This window comes from Pundamilia nyererei, unplaced genomic scaffold (genome assembly GCF_000239375.1).
Source record: "Pundamilia nyererei isolate P.nyererei 1_Seehausen unplaced genomic scaffold, PunNye1.0 scaffold00426, whole genome shotgun sequence".
NCBI classification, from domain to species: Eukaryota; Metazoa; Chordata; class Actinopteri; order Cichliformes; family Cichlidae; genus Pundamilia; species Pundamilia nyererei.
In genome coordinates, this window is record NW_005187827.1 from 97,074 (window position 1) to 112,048 (window position 14,975).

Sequence of the window (14,975 nt, forward strand, 5' to 3'; positions counted from 1 at the left end):
ATGACATATCTGATGTTTTCCAACTTAGAGTCAGAAAACTGTGTTCATCAGATGTCACAGGTCAGAGTAAAGAGTCTATTCCTGACAGTCCTGTGGTGGCTCTCAGTCTCCCTACAAGGTTTTTCCTTTCACTGTGAAAGAATCACCAGTCAACCTAACACCACTAACTGCACATCTTTGGACTGTGGGAGTACGTGGCAAGAACCCACACAGACACTGGGAGAGCATACAAACTCCACACAGAAAGGCCTGTGTTTGCAGTTAGCACTTTTGCTTCAAAGCAAGAAGGTTCTGGGTTTGAATCCACTACCTGGTTCTGGTTTTTCTGTGTGGAGTTTTATATCTATGTATAATATTCATGTATTTTCAACATTATCTAACGTACATCTAAGATGTTTCTTATGATACTGATCGGAAATCATTAGTGTTCTGAGGGTTCCTCTTCTGGTGGTTTCATATCAAGAGTGTTCAGGTTCATGTTTATATCTCCTGATGATTTTTGTTACTGTGGTTGGTTTTGCTTTACACTGGATAGTCTCAGATACACCATGCTGCTTCTGTTGTGTCTGGTGATTTTGCTTTTTAGTCACGCCACTCAGTCAGAACAGAGAGCTGCCGTCTCTGACTTTGGTTCTGCTGAAGGTTTCATCCTGTCAAAGGGAAGGAAAAAGGTGGCCATCAAATCGAGTTAGGGAAGGGTCTTTAAGTTGTTGACCCAGGTATGCTTTGTCCCAGTTCTTTAAAAGTTATACTACAAACATCATCTTTGCTGTTTCAGTAGAGTTCAGTTTGGGTTTCTTCTGGTGCCGTGTTCTCTTATACTGAATCTGATGAAGAAATCTATATGAAACACCGTTGTTGTATGCTACATTTCAAAACTTATATATTCACCACAGCAGATCCACATCAACACTGTTCATTAATACAAAAGTAAAGTAGCCTAGTGTATGTGGATTGTATGTCAATGTTTTTCCTCTTTCTCATCGTTGGTCCTCCTCATGAAAGCTTCAAGGAAAATGTTTAGGAAAAAGGGAAATGACTGTTTGACCCTGCTGTTGTCTCTTGTACTGATAAACTCTCTGACTAAAGCATGTTTTAAATACTTCCAGATGTGTTTGCTTTTATTCACTGTTTGAGGATCAACATCCTTTTCTCTGGAACACCTAGGAAAGAGACAAATAAAATACTTGAACTAAGTTCTCTATCTCAAAATAAAAAACAAACAACACATGTTTTTTAAAGCTATGTTCTTGAAACATACAGACTCAAGGTAGACTCAAAATATTGATGGTTGATTGCTAGTGTTTAAATGTATTTATACATTTATTCTCTGATATGTTTGTTAGAGGTTATTGCATTTTTTAAATTTGTATTCACACGTGGAAGAATCACAAGCATCATCATGTCAGTGAGATGAACATTATATTCTTGATCATCTACTGCCCACTGTAGATTCCTGTAAAACTGTATGGCTGAAGGTTTTATATAGCCTCTCATTACTTAAACCACTGTGTGTCTGGCACAGTAATACACAGCGGAGTCCTCTGGCTTTAAGTTGGAAAGCCTCAGATACACTATGTAGTTGCTGTCATCTCTACTGACTTCTATACGTCCACTCAAACTACTCGCATATTTGTTGTTGCTGGAAGGTTTCCTATCCATTCCAGTCCTTTTCCTGGTTGTTGTCTTATCCAGCTCATAGCACAGCAGGTAAATTCAGAACCAGATCCCCTGCAGGAGAGACTGAGAGTCTCCCCGGGCCTTTTCATTACAGGACTGGAAGGAATGGACTCCAAATTCTGACCTGTAACACCTGACTGACACAGTTTTCCTGGTTATTGATGAAACAGTAAGAAGCAGAAGCACTCACATGGCGGAAAGAAAGCAAACAGAAGCAGAATGAGTGTGTTTGTCATCCTGAGCCTAAAGATTCTCCACTGCTGCTCTGATGAGCAACACAAAGTATAAGATGGGTCAGCAGGACAGAAGTACACTTCACACATTTGCATTTGCATCAGGATTTGATTAATTGAATGTGTCTCTGGAACAGTAATACACAGCAGAGACAGTGTTTCTTCATAGTGAAGAAGCAGAAGCACTCACATGGCAGAAAGAAGTCAGTGTGTTTGTCATCCTGAGGATTTAGAATCATCAGTTTACATGAAAAGCATCTCTTTGGACTGTGAGAGGAAGTAGAAGTCCAGGGTGAGAACCCACAGGCACAGGGAGAACATGCAAGTTTCACATAGAAAAGGCCCAACATGGATACAAACCCAGGACCTTCTTGCAGTAAGGTGACAGTACAAACCACCTTCTTATGCACCTTATTTGACTTTTTTTTTTTTAAACATAAGAAGCCAACACTGGATCATTCATGTAGTCATGGTCAAAGATTATTTCATTTTTAAAAAGTTGAGACAGGGGCAACTAATCAATTGAGAAGGTGTGTAATGCTAATAAAAAATCATCTACTGGAACATTTAACTAATGACGTTCATCAGTAACAATAGCTTAGTATAAAAAGAACATCTTTGAGAGGCTAAGACAGAAGTAAAGATGTGGAGGGTCTCACTAATCTGTGAATTTGGCAAATTCAATTCACATTAAGCATTTTCCTTTATCTGTAACATACAATCAATAACCACTTCAGAGAATTGAAGACATTTTTGTACAAAAGGGACAAAAACAGTTAGCAGGTGGCACTGAATGAGGACATGATTCTGTACTGAAAAGCACAGAAATTCATGGACATCACATGTACCAGCATTGTCTCCACGTAATAGAGCAGCATTGTTTCTTTGTAATTAGTTCTGCGTTATTGTCTGTTTGTTATATTCTGAGAAATTTGAAGCATACACTCAAAGGAGGACTTAAATTATCTGAAAATTGGTATATTATTTATAGCACCCCAATGCAGACTTTCTTTATGAACAACTGAGAATGATTCACATCTTCTACAGTGACTCAGCTTCTTTGGAAACACAGTCATATTATTTGTGATTCAAATCCTGACAGACTACTGCGGGTGTTTAATTCTGTTTCAGTTCTGACCTCTGTGAACCAGATTTAAACTGCTTCTTATTACTCCTTCCTAATCTGCACAGGAAGATGTGAGTTTGCATAGTGGGGGGAAAAAAAAGTTTCAAACTAAAAAAAATCACATTTGCACATGTTTTTGGTTGTGCTTGTTAAATTTCAGTTTCATGCCTTGCTGATATTTTAACTATGATATGCAAAACATTTCTGTCTTTCATCATTAGTCAAGCGTCTTTAATCATCAAAATGAGCCATAAGATTAAAAAATTAAAGAAAAAATACATTTAAACACCACATTTCTAGAAATTGTCTCCTACAGAAAGAAAAAAGCATTAATACTTTAGATTTGTCAGTGTTTGTTTGCTCTTATGATTATGTTTGCATACAGTGTATTCACCATTTCAGGCCTGGACACCTGCTGACATTCAAATGTGTGCAGTGAAATGTGTGCCTTCTGTTTTAAGAACTTGTATTTGTAGTGCTGATCGTTTTTTAAAGCAGTTTCACATCTACAGCTGTGGTCCCAGAGGTATGTAGAGACGGGGCAGTAAGTCACTAAAGATGATACTGCATGTTTCAAAAAACAAGAAAACAGGAAACCTTCAAGACTCACTGGCCATTGTGACAATACTACAGTCACATTTATCTCAAAGTGCTTTACAGTACAAGCCATATTCACTCATTTCCACACACACACACATATACGCAGGCTTTTGATCGAGACACAGCATTTGCTCTGTCACACATACACTCTTCCAGAGAGCGCAGTTGCTTTAATGAAGGAAAACATCCAGTCAACAGCAGGGCAGAAATATCCAGTTTACCATCTGGATATCTGCTCTCAGATCTTAAGTGGGAGGGGCAGATTTGTCTGGGTCATATAAATAAAAATGCAGCTAAATGTTGCATGGAATTTATTCCTGTCTTTCTGCTTTCACTAACAAACATGTTCAGTTTGCTACCACACTTCCCACAAGCCTAATATTTATTTTTGTTCCATTAAAAATAAATGATTTAATGAACAGCTGAATTTTGACCAGTTTCTCCTAATCCCCAGCCTGTACTTATGATGAATAAGGAGAAAAGGACAAATCCAATGACACAAACTACCACTTAAGGTACTTTGATTACATCAGGAGAAACTCAAGAAAAAAGTCTTTATTAACAAAGTGATGGTTATTAGGTACCCAACTTACTGGCAGTCCTTCTTGTCTGGCGTCATTATGGGCAAAACCTATTTACTGCTTAACAATTTGGAAAATGTTACAAGCATGAGGATGATGTAACCCTGATTAATATTCATTTCATTAATAGTTTTTACAAAAGACATCAGGACATGACATAACTACACAAAGACAATTTTATGTGGTGAATACAGTTAATCTGTTATATAAACACGTATAATTTTAAATACATATCTGATGCCTGAGCTAGCTGCCACAATCTCATTTTCCTGTATTTATTTTGAGGCGTCACATTGGTCACGTGCTTATTTATTTAAAATTATGTGATGCAGCAAATAATGTGTATTTATGAGTTAAGACTTAAGAATATGATGCAGACTGACAACGTTACACACATCATAAAATTTTGACAAAGCATTGGTTTATATGGTCATATGACAGGACACTGCTGTATTCTCATTTAAAGCTTGATTGTAGATAGTAAAACTGATGTAACAAATTAAAAAGCTTATTTTTTTATGTACAGGGTAACATTTGAACACATATGTGAAATGTCTATATGCACAGCATTTAAGCCTATCTTTCTTTTCCAGACCAAAGCGGCAGAGATAATCCATTTGAGACATCCCTTGCCTCGTCTGGCGTATGTGGACCGCAGCTGATCTCAGTTCATACACACACACACACACACATACTCTCACTCGCTCACACTAAAAACAGAAGGAATTTATAGTTTTATAAAAAAGAAATTCACAAATACACATAGCTCGGGGATCTTGACTGAATCTGGCATCATGAGTCTTAAACAGCCCTGCATCTTTCTCAAAGGAGGCAAAAGGAGACATGTAAGTAAACATATGATTTCAGTTTGATCCTGTGACTTTATGGCTTTATCTTAAATTTCTAAATGGCAGATTAAAAGTAAGTCTATTTAAATTTCTCTTCTTTTTCTCTGTCAACAGAAATTCTTTTTTTTTTTTGGAATAGTTGTTTTGGTTCCTATGGTAATTCTTATATCGTAGAATTTTCAGCTAATGAGGAAACAGGCTTAAAGAACTAATTCTAAGGCCGATTTTTGCTTGGTTCCTCACCAGGATGGTTTTCTCTCATTTTCTTTGAATACATTTTCTAATTTCATAGTAATAAGACACTTTATACATAATTCTAACAAGCATAGCTTAACCAAATGAAGGCTATGATCTACACAGGACATTCTGCACAGGAAATGTGATCAGATAGATGCTGTAGCTAAAGAACATGCCATGCAAGGGTGTATATGAACATAATAATACATGCTAAAAATGTACCATTCAGGAATAAAGATAGCAACTGTTAGAAGAATATCCCAGACAAAAGTATAATTACATAAACAACTATGAATGTATTTCACTCACACAATTGTATTAAAGATTTTCATTTATCATGTCTGAGTGACATTGACTCCCTCTCACTTCTTAGCTTACAATATTTTATTGCAGTAATGTTTAAATAAGTTATACACACTTACAGATCTTAAAGTCATTGAACAAAAGCAGTTTCAGCTAATGTGTTATGGGTGTTCTTATTATACAGGGAACATGATTATATATTTGTATGCAGAGCTTAAGGAGCCTTGCAGAAATACACAGCATGCATGACTGTTACTTTTAGAAAGAGTCGTTTGTCCCCAGGGATGAGAATGTGTTGCGTGATTTGGTAACATCTGTCCAAGAACAACAGATGAAGAGTGCTTCATTGAGGCTGATGTTTACCAAATAGGTCAAATTTGTGGCATTACTGAAGCATTACTAATATCATTTTCATTTAAACTGTTTTGCAGTCAAGAGCACTTACACATGATGAGATAGAAGGTAATTATATGTTAAGCTTTCATATTTACTTTATAAAGGGTTGTATAATTCTTTACATTTCTCACTTTTCCTCAAATTGTATGCTCCCCAGAGTTACGTGAAGCTTTTGTAGAGTTTGATAAGGACAAGGATGGTTTAATAAGCTGTAAAGACTTGGGGAACTTGATGAGGACCATGGGTTATATGCCAACTGAAATGGAGCTGATAGAACTGAGCCAAAACATCAACATGAACCGTGAGTAATGTGACAACAAAGTAAAACTAAAACCTACAGTTTATTAACTGAAGAAAATCAAGTCTAACTATCACATTTTATGAAGAATAATACAGACAAATATAACAGTGACATTAAAAAACACCTTTTTTTCTGTGACACACATTTGACTTTTTTAAATATGTAATAAAGTCCCATATTTGTTGATTATGTTTTTGTTTTTCGCTTTTTCTTTTATTATTTTTCTACAAACACAAATAGAAACATGGCATCATTTCTTCTTAAAGTTTCTGGAAACTTGACTTGAAAATGGTTCATTAAAGCTGACATTTCCTGTTTCATATGGGTATAATAACATTAGTCATCATAATGCATTTTATGATCATTTGGCTCATTCTATGTCAGTGTGTGTACATATGGACATTTATGAAACCCATAGACACACTATTGTAAAGTATTTCATTCTAGTCCATCATCACAGGAAGACAAATGCCCTGCTTAAACTATGTTATCGAAATCTTATTGCAGTTGGGGGGCGGGTGGACTTTGAGGATTTTGTCGACCTAATGACCCCCAAGCTTCTGGATGAAACTGCAGGGATGATTGGTTTGAAGGAACTCAAAGATGCTTTCAAAGAGGTAAGCATACCTTTGACTCACTTTGTGGTCTTTGGCACCCCATGGTGGGCAGTGCATGAACTTACTTTAAAAAACTTTGTTAGAGCATGAAACTCATGCAGCAGAACTCTAAAAGGTTTGCAATATTTGGATGACTTCTTCCTCTTTTCTGCAGTTTGATTTAGATGGCGATGGTGCTATCACTTCTGATGAGATGAAACATGCTATGCTGAAGTTGTTGGGCAAACAAACCAGCAAAAATGAAATCGATGCAGTGGTCAAGGAGGCTGACGACAATGGTGATGGAACAGTTGACTTTGAGGGTAAGTTAAACAAACAGACCACAAAAAAATAATTTCATTTTACAGCAACTTTTTATATTATTTTGTGTTGCCTCACATAATAATATTACTATTACTATAACTGTGAAACAGGAAACTTAAAGAAAGAAGACATTGTGCATTCAGCTTAGTTTTAACTGATATAGTGCCAATTTATAACAACACTCACCTCAAGGAAAAGGAAATTAGTTTAACTTAAGCTTTTGTTGTTGTGACAAAAACATATTCAAAATTTGTCTTCCTAATACTGTGACAGTCCTCGGTAGAAAAACTTATTACACACGTATTTACCGATATTTCAATCTTGCTGGCAAATCTATGTCATCAATAATGCTGCTGCAAGGCTGCAACATTTACATAAGAATGAATAAATATTTGTAGCTTTACGGAGCAAGAAGAACATAGCTTATTGAAACTATGTTTATTTTCTTTACAGAGTTTGTGAAAATGATGTCACAGAAATGAGAACAAAGGAATGAAGAAAGGAGCGGATGTATTTTTATTACGTTTTCTGTTATTGTTATTTTGTAATTTCTGGTAATGGGCTCCTGCATCACTGCTAGAAAATGTGGCACTCATTATTTTTTTAAATCTTACTTATTAATTTATGGATTTGCTATTGTCAAAATTTGTTAGCTCTAGAAAGCCAGACCTGATTTTGTGTATTTGTCACTTGTCCCCTTCTTTCTTAATGCCCTAAACGTGTCCAAGTTAAAAAATGACAGGTTGTATCTGTGTCATTGTTTGATTTTTAAAATTTATAAATAAATAGAAAATATTAAAAATAGCAACTCTACAGTATATTAAGTTAATTTATGATCTGGACAGACTTGGTGGGCTGCAGTGCATACCGATATTTCATGCTGGAAGTGATTTACATTGCATGAATTCCTTCCTGGACATTTTCACCTATATTAGTTCTGCATGTTTAGCTGAAATTCTTGTTTTTGGCTCAGAAAAAGGATTGCAATTCATGTCAAACTACAAAAGGTCATTGATTTGCAGTTTAACTTAGCAGGGGAGTTTACTGACATGCTAATTATTGTATTCCCTGAACAGATACATGCATTTCCCCAGTTTTACTGCTAATCACCAGACAGGAGGTGTAGTCTAAGTGGTGCTGTGTTCTTGCCTTATTTGGATAAAACATCAGAGATTAGGTTTCTTTATTGCTCTGTGACATGTGAGATAATTAAAACATATGTGATGATTGTGGATTGTGGTAGAGATGCACCATTGTAAAAAAATTTTTTTTTGTTGTTGTTTTTGTTTTTTGTTTTTTGTTTGTTTGTTTTTTTGCTTTGGCACCTTTAAATTAATAATCATCATTTTCCATGACCAAATTAACATAATTAATACAATGTTTTGTATATGTGTAAAAAAAATGTGATATTTATTGAATGATGAGTATTATTTATACATGTTGTTGTAATGTTTTGCTCTTTGGTTGTGTCTCCACTGTCTGCTGTCTGCTCTCATGAGCTCAGTCAGGCTCAGCTGTATTGGGAAAAAGAAGAACAGGGCACAGATGTTACTCTGGGATGGGTGATATTTTCTTTACTGACAGTCACAGCTTGAAGTTATTTCCTCTATGATCAGGACTATGATCAGCCTGTTATGGCAAATAGACAGTATTCTCAAAAATATTTTATTCCAGACTGCAGGTTGTGTAAAGGTTGAAGTTGTTGTATCCCATTTTTCTCTCTGCAGCGATGACTTGGGTAAAAATCATTCAGCATCTTTTCTCTTCAAAGTCAAGATTGCAAAATCTGTAATAAACCTCTGAAGGATGGCTGTTTCCATGGAATTTTATTTATTACTGGAAATTTTTCTCAACAATTGAACAGTTGAATACCAATGACTGATGTAATTTCCAAACAGCAGACTCCCAGTGATAGTAAGCAGAGATTTATTTTTCAACCACTTTCCATATTAGACATCTTTCACTTTTGAAAATCCCTCTAGTTGCTAATTCTGTTGCATAACAAAAGAACAGCATGTGAGTTCTTGCATGTGACAAAGGCTATTTTCATCTTTCAGACTTACATGTAATGGTTGAGTTTCTAAAGACTAATATCAAGGCTGGTAATGACAAATAATGTGTGTTATAGAACTTTGTTACATTTTCAGAAAAAAAACTACTTAATTATTCTTTCTGACTGGATGACTAATAATATTGCAACATGCCATTAGTAGCATACAAATATCTCTACAATATAGGTTTAACTTTATTTTTAAATATTTACTAATAAAGTTTAATTAATTTTTTTTTTTTACTTCATATCTCTTCATTTTGAAAAAAATCTTCTTTTACTTGCTTTTAAATTGTTATACTATCTGCTAATGACTGTGAAAGCTTCATTATTTCTTCCCAGTAAATGTCCCCTGCTGAATGAATCATTCCCATACAACTGCATTTAAACAGTCTCGGGAATAATCTGCCTCTTTGGGATGGATTAGTTCAGTCAGTGTAATCCCCATCATGGGACCCTCACAGGAACAGATGGCAGATAAGACAAAATCGGCACACTAATTCTTATCTACCGACTAAAAAAAGGAAGCAAAAAAGGGCTAAATGACCTAAATGATTGGAAATGTGTTTCAGTATGATGATTGAATTAAAAGACACATTCATTAAAGTGTTTGTGTGATATGTTTTAGACTGCATACCTTTTTTTAGACTATAAACTTACCCATGTCCCTAAATAATTATTTTCACCTAAATAATTAAGTTTTGAAATATATACAAATAAGAATATTCAAATATTCAATGCAGCAACTTATTGCATTTAGACATGTAGAAACTGTCATGAAGAACTTACACCGTGGCCTGGTTGTTAGTGTCGAATGCGGTGGTCTGAGTATTTCATAAACTGCTGATCCACTGAGATTTTCCCACCTAAACATGTCTAAGGTTTGCAGACTATGGACCAAAAAAGAGAAAATATCCAGTGAGCGGCAGTTCTCCAGCTGAAAATGGCAGAGGTCACAAGAGAATGGTCAGACTCCTTAAAGGAAGACAACGGTGACTTAAATAACCACTTCTTATAGCCAAGGTATGCAAAAGAGCATCTCTGAATGCATAACATGTAATCGTAAAGCAACTACAGCTGCAGAAGACCACAGTAAGTCTTACTCCTGTCAGCTGAAAAAGGGGAACTGAGACTACATTGCACAGGAAAAATGTTCCCTGATGAGTCTCAGTTTCCAGTGTGACATTAAGATAGTGGGTCAAAATTTTGTAAACAGCATAAAAGCATAGACGCATACTGCCATCTGTACATCCGTCCATCCAGATGATAATTGGGCCCCTTGGTACCGACTGATTATATATAGCAAGACAATAATGGTTTGATCATTTATTTGGTTTTTGATTTCCAAACAGCATTGACAAAAGCCTCATATAGGACTGTGCAAAAGTTTTTGAGCCACACAACATCATCATTATTATTATTATTATTATTATTATTATTATTATTATTATTACAAAGAATAAACATGTTTATATTAAGTATTGAATTTTAAGCTTATTATAATTTTACAATTCTGTTTTGTATTTTCTATTTTTTACAATTCCTTATGTACTGAATTATCATGTGTGTTCTTATATGTTTCAATAAATCACTGCACCTTCGTCCCATTTTCCTAGTAAAATATAAAGAACTGACAGATGGATCAAGACTTTTGCACAGTACTATATGTTGTATAATATGTAAACCACTGCAGGGCAATCAGTTATAAACAAAACTATAGGAAAGCACTTCTAGATAGAAATATACAAGCATATACACAGAGGACTGTATGTAGGGAAAGAAAGAACCACAGTATATATTAGTCAAAATATTTTTGGCAATAATTTTGGAAAATAAAAATCATTTTATATTACAATTGTAATATTTATCTTTTTTTTCACAGTTTTTCTGGTTGAATCATTCCCATAGCATATCTGCACATGCATCAACAGTTGAAAATAAACTCCAGTAGTTTTCACATGCAGATTCACACAGCGGTTAATTTACTGGAATGAGATGCATGTCCCAGGACTACCAGGTCTAATGTAAGGCATCTCTTCATGTTGTATACAAGTACACAGATAAACAAAAACATTTTAGAGTTCAGGGCTGAACATGAAGTCCAGGGCTTGTCTCTCTGCTGCAGCCACATTTGGATGCCAAAGGTCCACACTTAAAATGACGCTGGGTCTAGAATCTGGAGGGCCTTTCAAAGGAGACGGAGATATAGTTTTAGCATTTAAAAAATGTAATAGCTGTTTATACTTATCTAAAACAATTCATAAAAATTGATCAGGAATCTTTTTTTTTTTTAATTACCCACCACATTTTACATCTTAACATTTGGTCATATGTTAATTAATAAATGCAATAAGCTAATAGATCACAAATTAATTCATTTGTCAAAGCCATTTGTGACTCACTGACCCTTGTGGGAGACAGTGTGAAGGAAGGAGTCATCAACCAGGAGGCAGTGTCCTTCTGACCAGCACTGAGGCTCCCCTCCCACCACCAGCTCGCACAGGGGTGGAGTCTGCAGACCTACAACAGCGACGTCTGTCTTTCAGCTTTGGTTTTAAAAACACAGCATTATGCTTTCCCCTTTACTTAAAAGGGCATGGCTTCCAACCCTGTTTTTATTTAAAGCAGCAAGGATTATAGCCAGATGGATCACATTACAAAAATGACGAGAGGGAACTGAACCTCAACCCTGACCAGAGAAGTATCACATTATGCAATGGTTTAGTATTTACTCTGTTTTTTCTTCTATTTCTCTATAGTGCAGCGAAGTCTGACAACAATTTATTATGTGCACCCAAACAGTTCCACCTTTTAATCTAAAATCCAATAATACTGCTTTGTTTTTGCTCGCACAGTGCATTATGTATAATGAACTAATAATTTACATAACTTGAGGTAGTTCCTGCACTACACACACATACATACCCTGAAGTCAAGTCCTACAGGTGATAAACCAGTGTGTGTGTGTGTGTGTGTGTGTGTGTGTGTGTGTGTGTGTGTGTGTGTGTGTGTGTGTGTGTGTGTGTGTGTACTTTTAAATATCATAAAAACAGGTCATTAGGTTGAGGGGGATAAATCCATGTATTAGTGTAGTGTGGATAGTTACAACAGAATAAACAGATTCCATTATCCACAATAACTATAAGTCCATTACATACCAAGATGACAACGCAGGCGTGTATTAGTGGGTCCATATGTGCTTCCCAAAGTTGCTCCAGGGCCCAGCAGCCAAAATCCTGCTGATCCCAATGAGTTGCTGTTTATAAAAGTACGTAAAGACAGAAGTGTCCGGTAGGTGCAGGGACAGGCACGGCAGTTTCCTGCCACAGAGACACCAGCGCTGTACAAAGGAAACACAGCTTGGCCCTGAAAAAGATAAAAGTCCATGTTTAACATTTGATACAGATCTTTTTTTTTCTAACAGTTCCGATCACAAGCTTACATCCACTCATCGTTGGCATGAAGTCAGTAATTTGGGGATTTTAATGATTTCTTGGAACTGTTCTTTTTCCAGGGTGGGATGATTTTACAGCACACATCTTTAATTGCTTTAGAAAACAAGAACTGGGTCCACACATTTCAATTTATTTTGGATTTTATCTAATCCACACAAAAGTATGCATACGGGCTCAAATATATACAAGTACTCACTTTAATATTTTAATAAGTGTTGCTGAAGCTTCTGTAATCCCCTTTAACATGACAAGGTCCAGGTCTATTAACTTCTCATTGGTGATAATAACCAGCTACAGCTTGACTGACCAATACTCAGAACAATAGTTATGCAGATGTGTCACCACTTTGCCAAGTAGGCACAAACTGCCACCCTCAGATGAGATGAAGCCAGTTTTACATTGCCATGAACTGAGAGGGTGACAAGCTAGAAAGAAGTCCCTGCTCCAAAATCAACACCTTTGAACTCGACTGAAATTTAGTCACAAAACTGAGTCCAAGCCAGAAAAAACTGTTTAAATTTACTCTACCAATTCTACCAAGACGAATAGACAAATATCTGGCCAGAATTTTGTCAGAAGCTTGTTAATGGCAATCAAAAGCACTGATGTGCAACTTGATTTAAACAAATTTCACTTTTACTCTGAGGCTGTCAGCATACTTTTTATGCTGTGGATTAGAGAAGATCCAAAATAAATTCAAACTTGTGCACCCAGTTCTTGTTTTTTTTAGTCATTAAACATGTGTGCTGTACAAACATGGCACCCTGGAAAAAGGACAGTTCAGATAAATCATTAAATGTCCCAAATTAACAGGGCATTCATGTCTTTGATGAGAGTAAACTAGAGACCACAACTGTACATTATGAGCCAAAAAAAAGAAAAAAAACAGTGAAAAAATAATGAATAATCAGAAAAATGCCATCATACTAAAATATATCTCAGGAAGTGTAGTAGATTTCCAGGACTTACCAAGTTCATTCCATGGTATTTTGAATGACAGATAATTATTTTTGGATGGTGCATTATATCACTTTCTCCCAGTTGGCCTGAAGGATTTTATTGCATACCTTTGGTCCTACACAGGTCCAGCCTAATTTTGAGTCAATGCCCTTCTGGTAAACAGCCTGGAATTCAGCCAAGATCGCAGGGTAGTTGACTTCCAAGACTTCAATGTCATGTCGATGAGCGTCACGTGGGAAGAAAGGCACACTTGGAACATCTGGCAGAAAGAAGAGATGAGGCTTCTGTATAGCAGAGTGATCATTCAGTCTGACCTAAAGTGAGACAAATGAAAAAGCTGTGATTATTTCTTGGCAGAGTTTTCTTTTGGTTTTTTTGGCTTCAAGAATACAGCTGTAAATCTTAAACCATTGTGGAACAACTCTTGCAGTCCACTTGGAAGCATACCTGCTCGCGGAGGCCCTTATGAATGCGGCCCATGCCCACCCAACTGTAGCGTTTGGCATACTGCTGCAGGGCTGTGTACAACTTCTTGGCTTCTGCAGATGCCTGGGCAGGGAACAAGGCATGACTCAGCACTGGGGTGAGGTAGCCCTGTCCTTGCTCATCGTCTTCCACTGTTTCCATGGAAATAAAGGGACTAATTTGATCGCTCCTGGACAGCTTGGATCGTGCACTGCACTTTGTTCCAATACAGCTACCGCTACGGGACATCATGGACCTCCTTGAGCTTGACTTGAGCTTTCCAGCATGCGCATGGCCTGGGATTGGCAGATCGGAGCCCATCCGATAACAGTGCCAAAGAAACAAAAGCAGTAGAGTCCACAGAAGGCCGCTCAGTGATTGTACACCCAGCTCCATATACGGAGTCAAGGGAAGCGTGTTCATTGACCAGTGCATCCTGAAATAATAAAATAGAAACAGACTGAGAGATAATACAACATGTGTAATTTGGCAAAGTTCTATTGCTACTTTACTTCTTTTATGAATTTAAGGAGTTTTACAGATGCCATCACACTTGTACTTTTTACTTGCACTTTTTGCATGGTTATGTTTTTAATTAAAGTGGATTCGTGTATTTTTTTTAATTTATGGAACAAAACAACAAGAAGATTTTTCCCACAGCTCTGTTTTTCTTGCAGTCCAAAGCAAACAAAAGACCGTCCTTGCCCAACCTATTTTATTTATCGTAATCCCCGTTCAGCGGCATGGGGATTGAGGTCGATGTCAGAGTGGACTTGAGAGTGGACATGTAGCTTTGGATCACTGGGTCACTTACCCCCCC

The 14,975-nt window shown here is 36.5% G+C and overlaps 2 protein-coding genes across 4 annotated transcripts in view; one reads left to right on the forward strand and one right to left on the reverse strand.

The window, feature by feature from the left end:
* Positions 1–4,861: 4,861 nt before the first annotated feature.
* On the forward strand, positions 4,862–9,028 carry cabp5b (calcium binding protein 5b). The gene is made up of 6 exons (XM_005753394.1): positions 4,862–5,065; positions 6,040–6,070; positions 6,162–6,305; positions 6,813–6,922; positions 7,077–7,224; positions 7,679–9,028. Exons 1-6 carry the CDS (start codon positions 5,015–5,017, stop codon positions 7,705–7,707), a joined length of 513 nt encoding a protein of 170 aa, XP_005753451.1. The 5' UTR covers positions 4,862–5,014; the 3' UTR covers positions 7,708–9,028.
* Positions 9,029–11,254: 2,226 nt separating this feature from the next.
* Positions 11,255–14,975, reverse strand: part of asphd1 (aspartate beta-hydroxylase domain containing 1) — a 5,175-nt gene continuing 1,454 nt past the window's right edge. For all 3 annotated transcript variants that reach the window (XM_005753398.2, XM_005753397.2, XM_005753399.2), the window contains exons 2-6: positions 14,138–14,591; positions 13,798–14,004; positions 12,434–12,641; positions 11,682–11,795; positions 11,255–11,460 (exon numbers count right to left, since the gene is read on the reverse strand). In XM_005753398.2, coding sequence (XP_005753455.1) covers positions 11,351–11,460; positions 11,682–11,795; positions 12,434–12,641; positions 13,798–14,004; positions 14,138–14,590 — 1,092 coding nt within the window. In that variant the 5' untranslated portion in view covers position 14,591 and the 3' untranslated portion in view covers positions 11,255–11,350. The remainder of the gene's footprint in view (positions 11,461–11,681; positions 11,796–12,433; positions 12,642–13,797; positions 14,005–14,137; positions 14,592–14,975) is intronic.

Bases quoted from the DNA above. Each gene is read 5' to 3' on its own strand.
- cabp5b (XM_005753394.1), top strand. From the start codon at position 5,015: ATGAGTCTTAAACAGCCCTGCATCTTTCTCAAAGGAGGCAAAAGGAGA. The intron at 5,066-6,039 runs GTAAGTAAACAT...ACTGTTTTGCAG, and splicing joins AAGGAGGCAAAAGGAGACAT to TCAAGAGCACTTACACATGA. The intron at 6,923-7,076 runs GTAAGCATACCT...TCTTTTCTGCAG, and splicing joins TCAAAGATGCTTTCAAAGAG to TTTGATTTAGATGGCGATGG.